General features: G+C 35.1%; 2 protein-coding genes across 2 annotated transcripts; both read left to right on the top strand.

Moving 5' to 3' along the window:
* The first annotated feature begins 3461 nt into the window (after positions 1–3461).
* LOC132170834 (uncharacterized) lies at positions 3462–5301 on the top strand. The gene has a single exon (XM_059581955.2). It carries the CDS (start codon positions 3674–3676, stop codon positions 4991–4993), a length of 1320 nt encoding a protein of 439 aa, XP_059437938.2. The 5' UTR covers positions 3462–3673; the 3' UTR covers positions 4994–5301.
* Positions 5302–17683: 12382 nt separating this feature from the next.
* LOC148588179 (uncharacterized) lies at positions 17684–18727 on the top strand. The gene is made up of 2 exons (XM_088514559.1): positions 17684–17949; positions 18064–18727. The coding sequence occupies exons 1-2, from the start codon at positions 17684–17686 to the stop codon at positions 18725–18727; spliced, it is 930 nt and encodes a 309-aa protein (XP_088370685.1).
* The last annotated feature ends 2483 nt before the right edge of the window (positions 18728–21210 follow it).

The raw sequence follows: 21210 nt of genomic DNA, 5'->3' as shown, positions 1-21210 counted from the left end.
CCGCTAACTCTACATGTTTAGGCGCTCAGCAGTTTTTCTTAATCGCCTTTAAAAGTGATTTTTCTTAATAGCCTTTAAAAGCGGTTAGCGGTTAATGTGGTTAGCCACCTGCCTTCTCACTCTTAGATATTATCGTATTACCATAGAAATTACATTTTTTTTTTAGTTTTTTTTTTTTTTTAAGGGTTAATGGTTAGTGAATTTTACTAATCGGCTTTTTACCTAGAGGTGGCAAAACAGGTATGCGGGTCGACCCGTTTACGACTCGTAATGACCCATTACCTGTTTAGGGTAAACTCAAACACGGCCCGTTTAGCTAACGGGTCGGCTCCACCAAACCCAAACATGACACAACAATATCACGAGTCATCCAACACGACCCACTTAACCCGTTTTGCTTAGAAAATGATTTTTCTTTTTTAATAAAAGTGATGAGTTAGGTCATAAACGGCGGCCAATTGACCCGTTTATGACCCAAACCCATTAAGAGTAAACCAAAAAATTAAAAATTAAAAAATAAATGGGTGTAACAGGTCACCCACGGGTGACCCGCGGGCTAACCCATTGAGAGCAAAATAAATGCGTCGACTTGTTTAGGGTAAATTCAAACTTGGTAATTTCATATTGTGTTCGTGTCAAGTTGTCGAGTCGTGTCAAAATTGTCAGCCCTACTTTTATCCCTACATTTGAGGGGTCACAAAAAAAATAGTTTGAAGGTCCATCAACTATAGCGGTATAAAAAAGGGCACAACCAAGAGCACAAAAAAATGCATATGATGTTCGACCCAAGAGAAGAGCTATTGCAAGAAAAAAGCACCAAGGAGAGTATTTTAAGCTCATAAAAATTCTTAGCTCTTTTGATGTGATATGAAAGTAAAAAAAATATTTTGTGTTTAACCCTTATCTCTTATTTAAAGATAGCCAATTAAAACTCGTTGACGTTAGCCAAAAGAAAATTTGTAGCCAATAAAAACAGCCCACGTGGCTACACTGTAGAGATGTTGTTGTTAGGTTGGTTGGTTGGTTGGTTGGTAGCTCAATCAAATTTGTGGAATTAAATGTAAACCGCGTGCGTTTATTTTCTTTTAATTTTTGTGATATATATAGAAGATAAAAATGGCACGGCACCGTTTAAAATATATATATATATATATATATATATATATATATATATATATATATATAATTAATAAATTATCCTCTCATTTTCACGTTTTCATTTTTAGGTTAAATTTTATTTTATTTTATTGCTTTCGATTAGAGTAAATAATTGCAAAGACACCTTGTTTTCCACTAATTTACTTAAAGAATCTCAATTTTGCCCCAATCATGTATCAGAAGACCAACTCAAGGAAGAAAGAATCTCCCATCATAAGAGGTTTTCCTTTTTCTTGTTAAAACGGATTACCGAGGGTTTGAAACCTCGCCGACCTTGTTTTTAAGATTAGTTTTTTAATTGAAAAATCACGTCACATAAACTTTGAAAATTATATATAGCAATTAGTCCAAATGAATTCTGACTCTGTCTTAATTAGAAAACCAATCACATCACGTCACGTCTTTAAGAGTGGTTTTCTCAAATTGCACTGATTTGCAATTACCTCTCTAAAATTTAAAAGTTGGTTGATAGCTCTTTGTATTAACCAAAAAGAGAACAAAAAATCCCTAATAAAAAATTTGAAACAAAACAGTTAAATGTTACTTCAGTACCAATCATATTATGACATATGTCACCCAAAAAAAAAAAATTGATGGGTAGATGAGCCCCCTCTAGCCATACGAGACAACTGGGAGAACCACCCGCAATGGCTGATTTCGGATTTTTTTTTTTTAAAAAAAAAAAAAAAGAAAAATTATAAATAATGTTTGTGCTTACACTAGAAAATTTCACAATTGTTTTCTCAACGTATTTATATAGGATGTGAAAGGTTTTTTCAAAAACTATTTTTGTGTTTTTCTTAAAAAAATGTTTTCTATTTTTCTTTTTAAAATAAATTGTTTATTAAATACTTAGAAAAAAAAGGGCCATTGTCTGTTAGTGTGTTATGAGAAATAATTTTATTTTTGGTTTGAAAAAATATTCTGATTTGACTTATTTTGAGCATAAAAATAAAGGATAAAAAATAATAATCTTAACAAATGGTATATTTTTATAAAAAATAAATAAATAAACCGTTGCCAGAGAAATGGAAGGAAGGTGTCCAATAAAAATTATTCCCTCGTTTAATTCCAGGTGTGAAAACCGAGAAGTTTTACCACCCGAAAAAACTGATTATTGATTGCCTCATAAGCAATTAATTAAGAACCGATTTACTATTTCATTTACTTTATTCGGTGAATATAACTAAATTTTAACTTTTTTTTTTTGGTAAGTAAAACTAATGATATATTATACACGTCATTTTCTTAATCATTTTTTAATTATCTCTTTTGTAAATTTATCATTGAATTTGTAAATTCACATGCATATAAATTCCGTGGAAAAAGTACACTTTACCCTTCTAAAGTTTTGAACGAATTTCAATTCGACGTTCAATGTTTCAATCTTTGCAATGCACCTTCAAACTTGCAAGTTTTTTTTAATTCGACCAATGTTATCCCAAAATTCTTATATTGTCCCTAATTTTTTTTTTTTATAAAAAAAAAAAAAAGGGCCACCCCTTTGGCCATCTAGCCATTTTTGCACTCCCAATTTTATTTTTTTTTTTAATAAAAAAATTAAGAGCAATATAAAAATTTTGAGATAACATTGATCGAATTGAAAAAAAAAAAATTTACAAATTTGGAAGGTACATTGCAAAAATTAAGACATTAGAGATTAAATTAAAAATCAACCCAAACTTTAGAAGGTAAAATGTAATTTTCCCAAATTTCGCAATTCAATAACAAATTCACTCATTCAGTGTATAGAAATAAGAAAAAACTAAATCCATCCAATATAAACTACACATAAGAAGAAAAAAACGGATTTACTATTTCTTTTACTTTTTTTTTTTTTTTTTGGGTAAACTATTTCATTTTGTTAGGTGAATATAACAAAATTTTAACCCCTGTAAAAAAAAACTAAATCCATCCAATATCAACTACATAACAGCCACACCCCAAAATAAAAAATAATAATAAAAAAAAAGCCCAAAATAGCATACAAAACCAGCTTAAAATTACTCTTTTCAGCTTATACATTCCTTTTACCATAAATTGGGGAGCCATTTTTTTTTCCCTACCCCATGTAGTAAACAAAATCTCAACTAAAAACCTAATCACATAAATTATAAATTCTCAGACCAAAAACAAAAACAAAAACAAAACAAAGCTTTCAATGGTCCAAGTTTCAACCCTCAACGGTCTGTCTCTCCCTCCTGTTCAGACGCGCCCTACTCCCCCGCTCCCACCGCGTTCTCAATTGTTTTTGTATTTTTGTATTTTTTTTTTATAATTTCCTAGGATTCGATTTCCGAATAAAAAACAAATAAAAAAATAAGACACTCTCTCACAGACCATTAACACAAAACGCAATGTATAAAGAGGATGTAAATTCCAAGTTCTTTCTCACAAGCATGCTTCAAAATTACCGTTGAAAATCTTGTGTTCACATCTGAGCAATTCCTTTTGCTTCCTGATTTTCTCTGAATAACCGATTCCAAGTTATCCCAGATCTCCAACCGAACGAGCCATGCCGACGCTTCCTTGGAAGAAGAATCACAGGGGGACGGGGACGCGGATTTCGCGCATCGTGGCGGATCTCCAGTCTCCGCCGAAGCGCGGCGGGTCGCTTGTGGTGGAGACGGGCTTCCCCACGTCCCTAATTGACCTCTTCGTCAAGAACCGTGACCGTTTGAGGAAGAAGAGCTCGAAGATCAACAAGTCCAACAAAACCCATCTCCAGATCCAACACAGTTTCCCCCCACCTTCACCGCCGCCGTCGGTGTCTGACTCGTCGACGGTTTCTGGGTCTTCCGGTTTTGACGGTGACGCTGATCCCACGCCGTTGAATGAGCTTGAAGAAGTTGTGCACGACGGAGATAAAAGTACCGAGCCTCTGTGCGCGGATCGTCGTGATCTGCCACGAGCGGTTTACGCGGTGGCTTTCAAGCTGTTTGTGATGCTGCTGGTTTTGGCCATGAGCACCAAACGGCTTGCCGTTGGTATTACCATGTCCGCGTTTCTGCTTATTTTTGCCGACCGTGCGTGGAAGCGCTACGCTCGTTTCTTGGGACCTTGTGGTACTGCCAGAACGGTGTTCGAGTTTTTGTTCCAAAGGGTTTCGCAAATTGTGCGGATCGAAACCGGTTTCTTGGTTTTGAAGAGTGTGAATACTCATGAAGGTTCGGTTGCAGAGGAGGATATTCAGATTGTAGAATCCAATTGTGATGTGAATGAAGAGCAGCGTGTGGGGGAGATTGCTAGTATTGGACCGGAGCTTGAGTTGCTTAGCCGTGATAAGCGATGGGGCTGTTTGGATAACGAGAAAAATTTCAAGGATTTGGAGGAAGAGATGGATGGAGGCCGAGTATTGGTACGTGGGGATCGGCTTAGCCGGAGTGCTAGAGTAAAAGCAAAGATTATAAAGAAACTGTTGCCGAAGAAGTTGCGTAATTCGAAGAAGGATAAAAAGAGTCAGGGGATGAAGGAGGGGGAGTCTAGCAGCGAGGTGTCTAGTGTTTTTGGGGATGATAGCCTTGAGGAGCAAGATGATCAGCAAGAGCGAGAAAGCCAACATAGATCGCCGACGTTGTCGCTTTTACCAGAAGTGCTTGATGATGGAAACCATAGTTCTAATGACTCAGCACTGAAAAAGAAGGAGGGGAGAGAAATAAAAGGAAATTGGGTGTATTTATCTCTCCTTGTAATTGTTCTTGCTGGACTTGCAGGAGGTCGAGTTGTAGCTCTGGGAGTTACAATTTCATGGTGTTTCATGTTGAAATTGATTGTAACTCGGAGGAGGCCTGTAGATGTGCCTATGATCAGGTGTCCTGTCTCGATCTCAAGCTAGATTTTTGGGTAGAAAGACCAATTTTTTTCTTCTTTTTTTCTTTTTTGGGTCCCTTTTTTTTGTTTATAGAGATAGTGTTGTTTTGCTTCTGATGAAGTTTTTCTGAAGCCTTAAAGGTGTATGCTGGAAAGCTCAGTGGTGATAGAAACGCCAACCATTTTGTTGGCAAACTATACTTGAGCTGTGTGTACTTTGAGATGTAAATTCACATATACAAATTTTAGTGCAGAATTCAACTCTTCTTTGCTTGTATTGGTGTGATTTCACCTGCATAAGCTTTATGTAATTCAGTGATTTTTTTGTATCCATTTTTTTTACCTTGAGACTTGGCAGATTTCAATTTTCTTCTTTCAGATTTCTTAAGAGAAACAGACATTTGTTTTTGATGATGGTGAAACTGCCATGATTGAGATTTACGTTTAGATTTCTTCTTCATGTGTTTGTATATGTAGATCTTCACCTTATACATTTTCTCTTTAGTTTTGCTTACTTTGGTCTTCTTTCCGTTGCTTTACTTAGACTTTTTGACTACTTTTTTATCCGATTATAATCAAATTCTGCCTTTACTTCCACAGAAATGATGAAGTTTTTGACAATTCTTCTTGTCTCATCGGCCACCAATTTGCCTCCATTTTTTTTTATTCTTATTGTTATTATTTTTTGTAAGAGTATTGACTTTTCCATATCATATTATATTAAAATATTCTTTATTTAGATTTGATTTTAATCAAATCTTAGACTATACTTGTATCCTCTCACCTACCATAGTTTTCCTACAAAGGACTTAAATGTGGTGGGAGTGGGCGTCTAATATCACACTATTTTCAAAATTCCTTATATCTTTTCTTTGTCTTTGCTCTCGCTTTTCCTCTCCATATTTTATTGTCCGTCATGGTATTAGAGCTAATCAACAACTTTTACGTGAATTCAAAAACTCTTTTAATTTTTCAATGTTCTTCACGGCAATCGCACCTCTAGAGTACTTGTCGGCACCCCCAAACCCGTTCATCCACTATTCTCCTCATATCTACTTTTGTAAGAAAAAATAAATAATGTTTTTCTTTCCAAATTCAAGCTTCCCCTTTGAGTTTGAAGGGAATGTTAGAATATAAGGAAAAGTCTACATACCCCCCTCAGACTACTACTCAATTGATAATGTTCAACCAAACTTTCAATTGCGACAATGTACCCCTTTGTCAATGTTCCTCTCAATAACAAAACTACCCTTAGTAAAATAAAAACAAAAAATAATAAAACTTCTAAAAAAAACTAAAACTAAAAATAAAAAAATAAATCCAAGGGGTGGCCAATTTTTTTTTTAAAAAAAAAAAAAAATTGAAAATTGAAAATTTTCGTTTTCTTATAATTTTTTCAATTAAAATTTCGTTTTAAAAAAAAATTAAAAATTTTCTTTTAAAAAAATTTCGTTTTTTTTTAAATAAAAATTAAAAAAAATAAAAATTTTCTTTTTAAAAAATAAAAATAAATCGTTTTTTTAATTAAAATTTTCGTTTTTTAAAATAATTAATTTTTTTTTCCTAATTTATAGGGGTATTTTTGTCTTATTAAAAAATTTATATGGACATTTTTATCTTTTTGCTAGCCTTGCAGGTGACATTGATAATGTTTTGGTAGTTTGGGAGAACATTGTCACAATTGAAAGTTTGAAGGATACATTATCAATTAAGTAGTAGTGTGAGGGGGTATGTCATATGTGGACTTTACCCTAGAATATATGTTTTCCATATTAGGCTAAAATTTTTCATATTAGGTTGATACAAAAATATTATATATTTAGGTTTGATTGTAATCGAATCTTACTATGCATGCTGTTATTAATAACAACATGTATGTTGTAGTTTAAGCAGTGGTTAAGATTAAATTTCAAAGTTAGCTTACTTTTAGAAGCTTTTAATAAGAGAGAGAAAATGAAGAGAGATTTTGAGATATTCAATCTTGACTGTTGTTTAAACTATAGCATACATTCTGTTATTTAACAACATGTAAGCCGGATCCATACTTATATTCCCAATTTCTCGCGCTTGCCATAGTTTCTCTATAAATAGAAACCTTTATATTGTCAACAATAATAAAGTTAATACCAGAAAGATATAAACCTAATTAAGGGAATTAGACGTGGAGAACGTAATTGTCTAATACTGAACCATCATAAAATTTCTCGTGTTTTTTCTCACTCTTTACTTCCCGCTTCTGTCTCTCCATATTTTATGGTTCCTCGTAAATTTCTACAAGTATCAAGGAAAATATAAACCTTTTTAAATAAACAAGAAAATGAAATTTGTTGGAAGGAAAATTTCTTCATTTCTTTGTCACTATTAAATTTGCTTTCTGCTGGTTCCAAGCTTCGAGGAAAGTTCATCTATGAAAGGATGTTTTCTCCTTTGCATACTTTAGTTTCTTTCCTCGTTGTTTCCACATATTCTGAACAAGGTTTTCATGTCTACAAAGAATGTCGTAAGATATTCATGTTTGGCCAAGAAGAGAAAAGGACAAAATAAAACAATCATACGAAAGTCATACTGTATTTCCTTAGCCGTCCTTAATTAAATTAAAAAATTTCTTTGAATAATCAATCATTAACGTTATCTTAAAAAAAAAAAAAAAAAAACATTGATCCAGTACAAACAACAACAATATTGTCATTTGGGTTTGTTGTAGGGGTGGACCCATTAACCTCTGTTGTTGTTTGATCTCATGTAACCCATTTTCCTTATTTGATTAGGAAAAAAAATGTGAGATCTGTTGACCTCCACTAGATCAGCCTCCGCTCGCATTAACAAAAGGGAAATGTTTGGTTTCCATTTTTTGCTTATTTTTTGCCTATCTCCGTATAAGAAATTAACAAATTTACTTTAAATTTGTAGGATCACATGTAAGTCTCATAGATTTAATGATATATTTGCAAAAGAGATTGATGTGTAACACTTATATGAAAAAAATCATGTGGCATATGAAGTTACGGGAAGATAGTCTCTCAAAACAGATTTCCTTTATACCACATTAAAGCAGATTTTTGCATGGTTGGACCGAACGGTACAGCAACAGCCGTCGAGGGATTTTAGATATTTGTTCAACAAGAACAAAAGAAAACCACAGAGCTCACTCTAAAGGGAAGAGTTGGCCGAACTTCTAGTAAGCCATGGAGAGAATTCCTCTTGTCTGTTTTAGGTCGAACCGAACGATGGGGATCTCTTGCAAAGCAATGAGAAAGTCATTGTAAAAGCACCAACTTCGAAGAAACTAGAGAGATTCTAATGCTTAAGTCAATAAGTAACTTTAAAAATAAAAATGAATAAAGAGACTTTTGAGTAAAAAAGAATAATACCTATTTTTTGGGATGGCGACCCTTGTAATGTGAAGGTGGTCCTTGGTCGAGTGCTTGATTGTATACTATGGGGCAGTCTTGTATCTATGCAAGAACTACCTGATTATTTGCCACGTAGTTGATATGTTTGAGTATGGCTCATTGATTATTTATATCTATAACTATTAAAGCATAGAGTAATGCCTTGTTTGAAGCGTTACTCTAAGACATACATATAATGTCATTATTCTGCAACAATGTGTGAACAAGAACAAGAATTTCATTTGTTGTGGGGCTTTGTGTTGGTGTGTGTGTGGAAAAAGCCTGCAAGTGCATGAGTGAAAATCAATGAAGAATCTCTCTCTTATCTTGTTTTCTAAACTTGTGAGGCATTTAGATTGTGAATATTGTAAATATTGCTCTAATAGTGTGTTTCAATACTGGGAGAAAAAAATACTAAGAATATGTTTGGGATTGTATTTGAAAAATATAGCTTTTAAGTAAAAAAAAAAAAAAAACGTTTTTTGGCAAAAGTTTCATTTTTAACTTCTGCTAAAAGTGCGTTTTGATCATTTTTAGTATTTTTAGACAATTAAAAGCACTTTCAATTTTTTTTACCAAACAGATACTTTTTTCTTCAAATGGATTTTTTGAGTATTAAACGCACTTTTAAGCCTCTCAAATGCACACTCAAATATGCCCTAAACTCAGGAGTTCATACACGGAACAACCACAATTATATATATATTATTCTAACAACACTCATATTAAGAGCGTGTTTGACAAATCGAACTTTTAAGTCAAAAAGCGTTTTTGGGCAAAAGCTTTATTTTAGCTTCTGTAACTATTTTTAAGCTTTTTGGACCCTTAAAAACGTTTTTAATTTTTTTTTACCAAACAATTTTTTTTCTTTTTCTTTCAAATGAACTTTTTAAATGTTAAAAGCATTTTTATGCCCCTCATATACAATCTCAAACAAACCCTACGTTTGATTATGAAAAACTAGAACTTGCAATATAATGCGTACAAAAAATTGCTGTTGAGGAAACAGGTGCATAAGGACAGACAAGTGGCCGGTAGACTATGTTTTAAGTGATTTAACTCCAATTTGAAAGCATTATTCCGCCACCAGCAAGCAGATAAGATTGTTAATGTGAAATTACATTATATAGTTGCCTACAATTTCTAACTTTTTCTAGACACCACATTCCCTTAGGAATATACAAAGCTAGATTTTCTGCAGCCAAATATACAATCACAATTGTACTCAAACCAATCTATTAAGAAAAAAAATATATGGATAATTTTACTTTAGACCATTGAATTACTATGCAATTTGAGGAGCTCCTAAACTTTAAAACATCTTAATTTGGATCCCTAAACTTTCAATTACAGTCAATTTGAACCTTTCCGTCAGATTTAGCTGTTAACTTCCCTGATTTACCCCTAAAAGACCAAAATATCCTTATTTTTTTTAGCTTTATTTTTTAATTTGGAATGAAGAGTAAATTTAAAATTTTATAAAAAAAAAAGTCAGGGGTATAAACGTCATTGTCTCTCTTTTAACGTTTAAAAAAAATCTATCAAGAAGCATATGAGCATCTTATGTAAAACTGGATAGTTTTTTATATGGAGTTGTTCCTCACAAGTTTTAATAATAATAATAAATAAAAAAAATCCTGAGCCATTTCCCAATTGCATATGTCATTGAGAAGCTATATAGCAAAGGAAAGGCAACGCTGGTGATCATAGTGCATCATTTAAAATTGTGAACCAATTGAAATATGCTCCAAGTTTACAACAATAGCTAAGACAATTAGCTGAGCGTGCAAAAATGCCACAATTAATAATTCAGAGAGGGAGGCCAATAAGATATTTTAAATTCCCATAAAAATTGGATTCAACACCAAACAATATAGACCAAAGATCTTATTTTGTCTTGATACCTGGCTTCTCACAAGCCTAGCATGTTTGAGTTGTTAAAGCTAAAGAGTTCTTTTTAGGAGAAATGTTACACTTTCTAATTTATTATTATTATTATTATTATTATTTTAAGTTAAATTCCAAATTATATATCTTCATCCCATGAGTTGGTGACACATTTTATAAAATAATAAAATTTATGAGATGGTGATATATCATTTAGGAAACAACTTTTGAAAAAAAAAAAGAAAAAAAAAAAAAAAGGAATTTGAGAAGTGTACACTTTCTTTTTTTTTGTTTAGGAAAAAAAAAAAAAACTGTCATTTAGAGTGAAAAATCAAATAAGTACTTTTAATTTTTTTATTTTTTATTTTATTAAACAATACAGCTTTTTTATTTAACACAACTTTTTAGATACTAAAAATACTAGGACTGAAATTTAAAACTGCCTAACCGCAACCGCTATAACCGTTAACCGCTAACCGCCTAACCGCTTTGAAAGCGGTTAGTAAAAACTACTAATCGCCTATGCGGTTAGAGGTTAGTGGGTTTTGGAAATCCGCTAACCGCTTTTTTTGTAAATATAATATATATATTTCATATAATAAATCATAATGAGGCGTTGTAGCGTAGTGGTACATGCACGATATATTCACCAGCATTTCCAGGGTTCTATTCCCCCAACGGCCAAAACCTCAGTTTTATTATTTTTATTATATAGAAGTGCAAAACGACGTCATTTAGCACTTAAATATATTCCTCTCTTTTCTAATCCTAAACCTATTTCTCACTTCTCAGAGACTCAACCTCCATCCTTGCATCTGCGGCTTTGCTCTCAACTCTCAAGCCAAAAGCTCCGAAAGAAAAATTTTCACCAGATTTCTCTCTCTCTTCCTCCATATTGACACCATGCGTTGCAGCATAGGTGAACAAAAAAATCCATGCTCCTTTTTTTTTTTTTTTTTTTTCATATTCATATGACCTGGAAATATTTAGATCATTATTTTTAATTTGATCATACAATGGGGTTCTTTTGGATTTAGAGAATTTTCTTTATAATTATTTATTATTGATTTCGTCTTGTTTAAGATTATGAGTTTCTCTGTTTCTTAGGAATTTCGTGAATGAGGTTTTAAGCTATAATTGTTCTCCGTTATTTTATCTGAAACATTCCTGATAAATAATACCTGCATTAAAAAGTCCGTCCACATACTTTAAAAACTAATGTTAATTTAATAGACTAAATTCAAAAATTTTTTATTGAAAGAAAACTTCATCATTGAATGCAGTCTCTTATATATATATATATTTTAAGCAAATAAAGGAAAAGGGGTTACATGTGATCGAACAACAACAAAATGGTGGGCACCCCAACAACAAAGCCCAAATAGTTAAAGCAGCAGAGATACATGGAAAAGTCCAAAATGACCAAATACAGGGAATGATCCAAAAGGATCAAACAGAAGGCAATGGTTTCATCTATGGCCTCAGAAAAACCACAAACAAGCCGGGCCTATTCCTGGGCCGCACAAGGCGGTTCTAAAGTGCATAAAATTTCGGTGAAGAGACTTATGCGGTAAAGGCAACAATCACTGTAAAATGAAAGTTGCAGGGATGGCGCTGCATAAAACTGAAAAGGAGCCGCTGAAAGACAACCACCGGCATCAAAAACCTCCCCCACAAGGTCAAACCATATCAGTTCTGGGAGATAGTAACCCACAGAAAACAAGAAAAACAGCACAACCAAACAGAAAAAATACAGGGAAATAACAGCAAGATTACAACAAATAAACAAAAAGATTACAACACAACAACAAAAACACAAAACAGCAGCAACCAACACCGGCAGAGGCGGAGGAAGGCGGGCGGAGGGAAGATCAGAGGAGCCACACGAGGAAGAGAAGGTGGACGGATCTGTGGTGGAGATGGGACGACGATGGCGGATATGTGGAAAGCTCGACCGATCTGTGGCTGATCTGTGGCGGAGGAGGGACGACGAAGGCAGATCAACAAAAAGGGGCGGTGATGTCGGCGCTGAACGGAGATGGCAGAGGAACTGTGAAAAAGAAAGCGAGAAAAGTGAAAAACAAGAGAAAACCAGGAGAAGAGGAAGGAGAAACAAGGAGGAAATGGAAAAAGGGAGGGGAGAAAGGAAAAGGCAAAGCCTTTCCCTCCTCCCCGGAAAGGCCGCACTAGGCGGCAGAAAAAACCCCACTAAGGAGGCGGCTGGGAAGAAAAAAAAAAACCTAGGGTTTTTTTTTTTTTCCAGAGCTTCTCTCTCTAAAACAAGAGAGATTTACATGGATTATAGTATTAACCTTAAAAAAATGTTGACAAAATGTGCCAAATAAAAAAAGATTTGTCTCATTCATTTGGAGGATCAAATCGAAACAGCAAGCATGCCTATATCTCGTAGACTGAAAAATTAAAAAAAATTAAAAAAAAAAAAAAAAAAACCGTTCAAAATGAGCAAAAAAAAAATATTAAAGTGAGCCCAAAACCAGCCCAAAATCGGTCAAAAAAAAAAGCGGTTATCACAAAGCAGTTAACCGCTAACCGGGCGGTTAACCGCTATCCGGTTAGCGGAGGCGGTTCGTAAAAATTACTAACCGCCTAGGCGGTTGCGGTTAGCAGTTTTAGCCACTAACTGCTAACCGCAACCGCTATTTCAGCCCTAAAAAATACATTTTAAGCTCCCTATAACATAATCTCAATTTGAGTATGTTTGGGATTATATTGGGACATAAAGCTTTTAAAATCAAATGAGCATTTTTAAGCTTTTTTAAAGAGTGTTTTAGCCCTTTTTAGAATGAAAAAGTCAAATAAGTGTTTTTAAAATTTTGGAAAAACTTCGCAAAACCTTCATAAACTTCAACGCATTTTAAAAGTACACTCTTAAATTTCAAAAACTTTCAATTAAAGGTATCAAACTTTTAATTTTTTTTCAACTACCCCCATTCCATTAGATTTTTTCGTTAAATACCCCTGTTTTTTATTATAAAAAAAAAATAAAAAAAAAATTGTAAAGATTCACGAGTTTATTTTTTTTATAGAAAAACATTTTTGCAATTTTTTATTATAAAAAATAGGGGTATTTTGGACATTTTGACAAAACTAACGAAAATTGGGTAATTGAAATAAATTGAAAGTTAGATACCTTTAATTGAGAGCTTTTAAACTTTAGAAGAGTAGTGTCAAAACCATGGAAGTTCATAGAGGTTTTCTAAAGTTTCCCTAAAATGTTTTACCAAATAGGTTAACTTTTTTTTTTTTTTTACAACTTTTTTAGTACTAAAATTACTTTTTAAACTCCAAGAGCGTCTTAGAAGTTCTGTGCACTATGAGTGTACAAGCAGTTGTAGTTAGCAATTATTAGTTCTAACTGCTAACCACAACTGCCTAAGGCGGTTATTGGATTTTAATAACTGCAACCACTCCGCGTAGGCGTTTAGTGGTTATTAAAACTAATAACTGCTGGTTGATGACCTTTTTTATATATGGGCTTTTGGACATTTTGATGATGTTTTGGACTTTCTTTGTGCCTTCTTTTTCAGACTTATTTTAAATAATTTTGGATTTTTTTTTAAATAATAAGTTTGTGCATACTCACTTTTATATATATATATATACACATATAAGCATACGCGTTTGTTAAAACACTTGACTAGAGGTTGTGCATAATATATATACAACATGCACTGAGACCAAGCCTTCTTTCATTTGTTTTAGCCTGTTTTTTCTTACTTTGGCGAATTGATCAACTAGGAAGAGGTGAAGTGTTCTAGCATACAAGTATAAAAATATGAAGGCTTGAAAGAAATTGCAGTAGGAAATTAAATAGCAGCATGCACAATAAGTGTGATGGGTGGTTTGCTTAAAATACCAACATTTCAACTCCAACTTGCAGAAAGCCAAATCCAAATAAACACCAACATTAGGAAATTCAAATACAAATCTAAAACATTACAAATATAAAATCAATCCAAAAACACCAAAAAATTATAGTAAATATACATTATTATATATAAGGGTAGGTAATTAGTGGTTTTTATTTTTTTATTTTTTGACATGTCCGCACAAGAGGGGGAGAAGGAGATTCGAACTAGTGACCTCCGCTTTATTAGGAGTGGTCCTAGCCGATTGAGCTACCTCTTGAAGACAGTTAGTGATTTTTATAACCGCTTACAAAAGCGATTATGCAACTAATAGTTAATGGTTATAAGTGGTTAGTGATTATTGGATGGTGAACGTAAATAGATACTTTTATATTGTAAACAATAATCAAGTCAATAAGAGAAAGGTGTAACCCTTAAGGCAATTAAAAGTAAAGATAAGTATCTAACACCGAATCGTCCTAAAATTCTGTATTTTATTTCTCTTTTCTTCCGATTTTTCTCTCCATATTTTATTGTTCCTCATAAATTTCTGCGAGTATGAAGGAAAATATAGGGTTATGAGAGTATGTCCCTTTGTTGACCTTTCCAAATAAACAAGAAATAAAAGTAAAGAAATGTTGGAAGGAAAATTTCTTCATTTCTTTGTCACTATTAAATTTGCTTTCTGCTGGTTCCAAATTTCGAGGAAACATCATCCATAAAAGGATGTTTTCTGTTTCCTTATGTTCTAAACAAGGTTTTCGTGTCTACGAAGAATGTCATAAGATATTCCTGCTTGGCCAAGAAGAAAAAAAAGGACAAAATAAAACAATCATATGAAAGTCATGCAGTATTTCCTCAGCCGTCCTTAATTAAATTAAATTAAATTTATTTTGCCATGATGAAATACAGTATGAAAGTCATGCAGTATTTCCTCATCATTAAGTTATTTGAATAATCAAACATTAACTTTCTGAAATTCTCAGTAGAACAGAAACATTGATCTGTTACCAACAACATAATTTTAACCGTGAGATCTGTTGACCTCCACTAGAGCAGCCCCCGCAGTAACAAAAGAGAAATGCTTGATTTTCATCTTTCACTCGTCTTTTGTCCATCTCTGTACAAGAGATGGACAAATTTACTATTAAATTTGTAGACTATATATAAGGTCCATAGATTCAATAATAAATTTACAAAAAGCACGGATATTTAGCACTTCTCTTAACAAAAATCATATGGCATATGAAGTTACGTACGGAAGAAAGTCTCTCAAAGCACCATCTAAGTCTAAAATGATTGGCATTTGGAATTGGAGTACTACAATATCATTAGTATCAAGCATGGTTGAAACAACTAATAAGATCTCCCAATTTTCCTTTATACCACATTTGAAGCAGATTTTTGCACGGTTGGACCGAACGATGGGGCTCTTGCAAAGCAAAAGAGAAAGTCATCGTAAAAGCAACAATCTCTAAGAGACCGGGGAGACTTTGGCGTTTAAGTCAATAAATGACTCTAAAAATAAAAATGAATAAAGAGAGTTTTGAGTGAAAGAGGGTAATACCTGTTTTCTAGGATGGTGACCCTTGTAATGTGAAGGTGGTCCCTAGTCGAATGCTTGCAAAGTGTGTGAGTGAAAATCAATGAAGAATCTTTTTCTATATACCTTTGTTTTCTGAACTTGTAAGGCATTTAGACTGTGGACATTTGTTAGCACAGTAACGGATAAATAAGGGTAGTTCGAAGAATCCTAATGCCTCCCAAATTAACTCAAGGTTGAATTATATTAATCTTTGCTTCATTTCATTAATAAACTTGGTCTCTTTAAATAGAGACTTACAACACATGGTAGATATAAAAGACTAATAGAAATAAACTACTTCTAATGTGATAATAAATTATCTTTAATAATAAACATATTACCTCTAATATTTAAATTATAAATCTAATTCTATAAAAACAATTAATCCTAAAATATCTCTATTACTAGACTCATAATAACAACATTGTAGATATTGTTCTAGTAGCGTATTCCATTGTTGGGAGAAGAAAATATTAGAACACAGAGTTCAGCTCAGGCACGCAAAACAACGACACAAAATCTTTTTATTGTGCATGAGAAGTAATATATATATTCCGCTGCGTATTTATTATTCTAACAATACCTACAATATAATGTGTACAAAAAATAGCTGCTGAAGAACAGGTGCATAAAGAGGGTTGTTTTTTTCCCTTGCAATTAGAACAGATAAGAGTCCCGAGTGGTTGACTATTTTTTTAAGTGATTTAGTTCCAATTTGATAGGCATTATTCCACCACCAGCAACCAGATAACATTGTTAAATGTAAGGTTATATTATATATTTCCCTAAAATTTCTAACTTATTGAGGATACCACATTCCTTAGGAATATACTGCCAAAAAAAAAAAAAAAGGAAAGATTTTTCTGCAGGCAAATACAATCACAATTGTACTCAAACTAATCTATTAAGAAGCATGAAAAAAAAATCTATCAAGAAGCATATGAGCATCTTATGAAAAACTAGATAGTTATTTATATGGAGATGGTCCCACAAGTTACACAATTAATTGTACAAAAATACAAAGACAAAGATTGAATAAGATAGAGATATCTAGCAATTTTAGCAACTCACAATTAGTTTGCTACAACCACTTGACATCATGATCCTAAATTTCATGCTAATCAATGCCATTTATTGTCTCTCTAGGCAATATCCCTTTATTTATATGCGTGAATAGCTTGGGATCCCCATTGACAACAGTAAGCCTTCTCCGGTTTTGGCTGAAGCTCAAGCAGCACTTCATGCAACGATTTTTGTTAAGGACCTTGGGTTGATAAACATTATCTTTGAGGGGGATGCCAAGCAGATTATTACAGCTATAAACTCAGAACAACCTTGTTTGAGTTCTTACGGTCATTTAGTAGATGGAGTTGTTGTTGGGTTAGTTGGGTTGGGAAATTCACGTTTTACCCATGTAAAGAGAGATGCCAATTGCCAACGGTGCTGCCCATGGGTTAGCAAGGTTGGCTCTCAATCTTGTTACTGAGATTACTTGGTCGGACTCCCTACCATCTGATATCGGTAGCATAGTAAGGAAGGAAGCTTCCCTTGCTGTTTTATGATCCTTTGGATCTTTCAATTATTGAATAAGATTTCGCATTTGTTCCCAAAAAAATAAAAAAAAATCCTCGAAATGGAGTCATTTAATGGTAAGAATTTAATATTTTTATATTTAACAGTACAGATGATGTCACATATAATAAATATGTTGACATGTAAATGATCTTATTCTCTTTTTAATGAACATAAATTTCCTCCAAACCAGTATGGAAAAAATATCCTCAACCCATTTAAAATAGTGCCAAGTGTCTATAAATATTTAAAAGACATATTAAATTCTTAACATCATTATTACTAACTTAGAGTAAATTTAATGCGTCTTTTAAGTGTTTATATACACTTGACATTATTTTAAATGGGTTGGAGGATACGAAGCAGGGGTGGATATTCAAAATTTCAGCCGCCGACATATTAATGCGACTATGAGCTATCCTGCGGGCATCCCTCCATGGAAGCTTACCGGTTTTTATGGGCACCCCGAGGCTTGTAAAAGGGCGGAAGCTTGGGATTTGCTAACCTATATTTCACGGATGGCGCCGGAGCCGTGGGTGTGCTTTGGCGACTTTAATGAAATTGTTTGCCTATCTGAAAAATGGGGAGGAAGCGGGCGACAGCGAGGCTTGATGGAAGCATTTCAGAAAACATTGGAGGACTGCTCACTATCTGATTTGGGATACAGGGGTCCAAAGTATACTTGGACTAATTGTAGAGAAGAAAATTAGTTCACAAAAGAACGACTTGACCGTGTCGTTGCAAACCGCAGTTGGTGTGATTTATATCGGGAAGTTGATGTAGTTGTTAGGGCTGCACTTAGTTCGGATCACTCACCAATTTTCATAAACCTACTGGGAGGCGTCTATGGGCTGCAACGTCAGAAAATTTTCAGGTATGAAGCACAATGGGAATCTGAGACTAAGTGCCATGAAATAATAACACAAGCTTGGGAGGATTGGGGCTCACAAACTGACTCGTGGCTGAATCTTGTTAGGAGAATTGAGAGGTGTAAAAAGGGGCTCCAGAAATGGCACAATGCAGAAGTGGGCCAGCCAAAACGGTCCCTGGAAAACAAAATGAAGCTGCTTAGTGAGGTGCAAGGCAAGGAAGAGAATCCGAACAAGGAGTCTACCAATCAGCTCCAAGAAGACATACACGGTTTGATTGAAAAAGAAGAATGGCGATGGAAGCAACGGGCAAAAATTGAATGGCTAAAACATGGTGACAAAAACTCAAAGTTTTTTCACGCATGTGCTAATCAGAGGCGAGCTAGAAATAAAATCCATGCTATTCGGGATGAAAATGGGCGCACTGCAGAGACACAAGAGGAGATTGGGGGTATCTTTGTGGACTATTTTATGGGGTTGTTCACGGCAGGAGAAATGGGGAATATGGAAGAATGTGAGTGCTATAGAGGGCCGGGTCACAGAGGAGATGAATGCATGTTTGCTAAAACCTTTCTCTACGGATGAAGTGAGGACTGCCCTTTTTCAGATGGCACCGCTTAAAGCGCCAGGACCGGATGGACTCACGGCAGGTTTTTTCCAAAAATATTGGAACACTGTGGGACCTGAGGTTAGTAAAGTCATTCTTCATATTCTAGACTGTGGAATTATTCCCAATGAATTGAATGATACTTTTATAGCTTTAATCCCAAAATCAAAAAACCCCTTGGTTGTTAATGAATTTCGACCAATTAGCTTGTGTAATGTCATGTATAAAATTATCTCCAAAATCTTAGCCAATAGATTGAAGATGATACTACCCCACATTATTTCTCCAACCTAGAGTGCCTTCATACCTGGGCGTCTGATTATAGATAATGTATTAGCCGCCTATGAGACACTTCATACGATGACATCCAGAATGCGGGGTAAAAAAGGGTATATGGCTGTAAAGATTGACATGAGCAAAGCATATGATAGGGTGGAGTGGCAGTTTCTTCAAGAGGTGATGCTTCGGATGGGGTTTGCTCCACAGTGGATCAATTTAGTGATGATGTGTGTGCGGTCAGTTCATTATTCTGTGTTGGTGAATGGGATTCCTACGGGAAATTTTGTCCCAACCCGAGGCATTCGGCAAGGGGACCCCATATCTCCTTACTTGTTTATTATTTGTGCAGAGGCCCTAAGCTCATTATTGACACAAGCAGACCGTGAGGGTGTATTGACAGGGGTCCCTACTTCTCGACGAGGCCCCCGCCTCAATCACCTATTTTTTGCTGACGACAGTTTGTTTTTTTGTAGAGCAGAGTTGAGCCATTGGACCCGCCTATCTAACATCCTTAATATTTATGAGGCCGCATCGGGACAAAGACTGAACTCTTCAAAAACGGCAATTCTCTTTAGCCAAAATACTAGATTAGAGGTAAAGCAAAATATTCTTGAGGTGTCAGGCATTCCTAGCTCCCAGAAATATGAAAAGTATCTAGGTCTCCCGGCCTTGGTGGGGAAATCTAGAACAAAAAAATTTAGGAGCATAATCGATCATGTATGGAAAAGGCTTCAAGACTGGAAGGTTAAACTACTCTCGCAGGCGGGGAAGGAAATATTATTAAAGGCAGTGATACAAGCCATCCCGACGTATTGTATGAGTCTTTTTATGCTTCCCAAAGGGCTATGTTCCGAAATCAATTCTTTAATGAAAAGTGGGGAAATCAGACTAACGGTTCTCGGATTCATTGGTTGAATTGGAGTAAAATGGGAGATGCAAAAAACTGTGGAGGCATGGGATTTCGGGATTTTAAGTGCTTCAACAAAGCACTTTTGGCAAAGCAATATTGGAGATTGTGGCATACGCCGAATAGTTTGGTCTCTCAAATTATGAAGGCGAAATATTACCCACATGAATCTGTCCTAGAGGCTCAATTGGGAAATAAACCGTCCTATGCATGGAGGAGCATATGGGGGTCGGGTGATCTGCTGAAGGAAGGAATGGTGTGGAGGATTGGTAACGGCTCTACAACTAAAATATGGATTGACAAATGGGTCCCAATCCCGGACAGTTTCTCTATTCAATCACCGCCACAGCTTCTTGAGCCTGATGCATCCGTGAACGAGTTGATAGATCAGGATACACTTGGGTGGAATGTGGGGCGCCTTGAGCAATTATTCAGACCGGAAGAGGTTAAAGCCATACTGACTATGCCAATAAGCTACACAAACCAAGCTGATGTCTTAATTTGGAAGGGAACGGCGACGGGTTCTTTCTCTGTTAGAAGTGCGTACTATATTGCCAAGTCTATGGAGATGAGAGCACGAGCAAGCAGCTCTGCAGGGTCACAGTTCAGTGAAGTTTGGAGGCTTCTTTGGAAGCTACACATTCCTAATGCGGAGAAGACCTTTCTTTGGAGAGCCTGTCACGACATCCTCCCTACAAAAGAAAATCTGCATTGCAGAAAGATATTAAATGATCTACTTTGCCCAATCTGTGAGCTGGAAATTGAATCCAGTTATCATGCACTATGGGACTGCCCCTCTGCGCGGGACGTATGGAGCGTTTGCGGGAGAAAGATTCAAAAGAGCGTCTTCAATGGGCCAGATTTTTTGGAGGTGGTCAGTGGGATCTTTCAAAAATGTGTAGAGGAGGATATACACCTCTTTGTTGGGATAGCAAGAAAAATATGGGCAAGAAGAAACGAAGTGGTCCACGTAGGTCCTTTTACCCACCCAACCCTCTTGGTCCAAAGTGCAAAGGAAGCTCTCAATGCTTTCAAAGCAGCCAATACGCAAGCAGATCATGGAGGAGTGGGGACTAGCAGGGGACATGTTATCAAATGGGCTGGACCTAGTCCAGGATGGATCAAACTCAACTGGGACGCCGCAGTGTGTACAAAACAGTGCATAATTGGCATGGGGGCTGTGGCCCGGGATGAGGTGGGCACTGTGGTGGCGGCACGTAGTCTGGTGGGGCGGGGTTCCTTGGATCCATGCGCTGCGGAGGCTTGGGCGGGTGT

This window comes from Corylus avellana, chromosome 1 (genome assembly GCF_965113065.1).
Source record: "Corylus avellana chromosome 1, dhCorAvel1.hap1.2, whole genome shotgun sequence".
Taxonomy (NCBI): Eukaryota; Viridiplantae; Streptophyta; class Magnoliopsida; order Fagales; family Betulaceae; genus Corylus; species Corylus avellana.
Note: the sequence above shows the minus strand (reverse complement) of the source record. Positions and strands in the feature narration are given on the sequence as shown.

Coding starts and splice junctions, on each gene's coding strand:
- LOC132170834 (XM_059581955.2), top strand. CDS start 3,674: ATGCCGACGCTTCCTTGGAAGAAGAATCACAGGGGGACGGGGACGCGG.
- LOC148588179 (XM_088514559.1), top strand. CDS start 17,684: ATGAGCTATCCTGCGGGCATCCCTCCATGGAAGCTTACCGGTTTTTAT. Junction 17,950..18,063: donor TTGGGATACAGGGGTCCAAA/GTATACTTGGAC, acceptor TGTAGTTGTTAG/GGCTGCACTTAGTTCGGATC.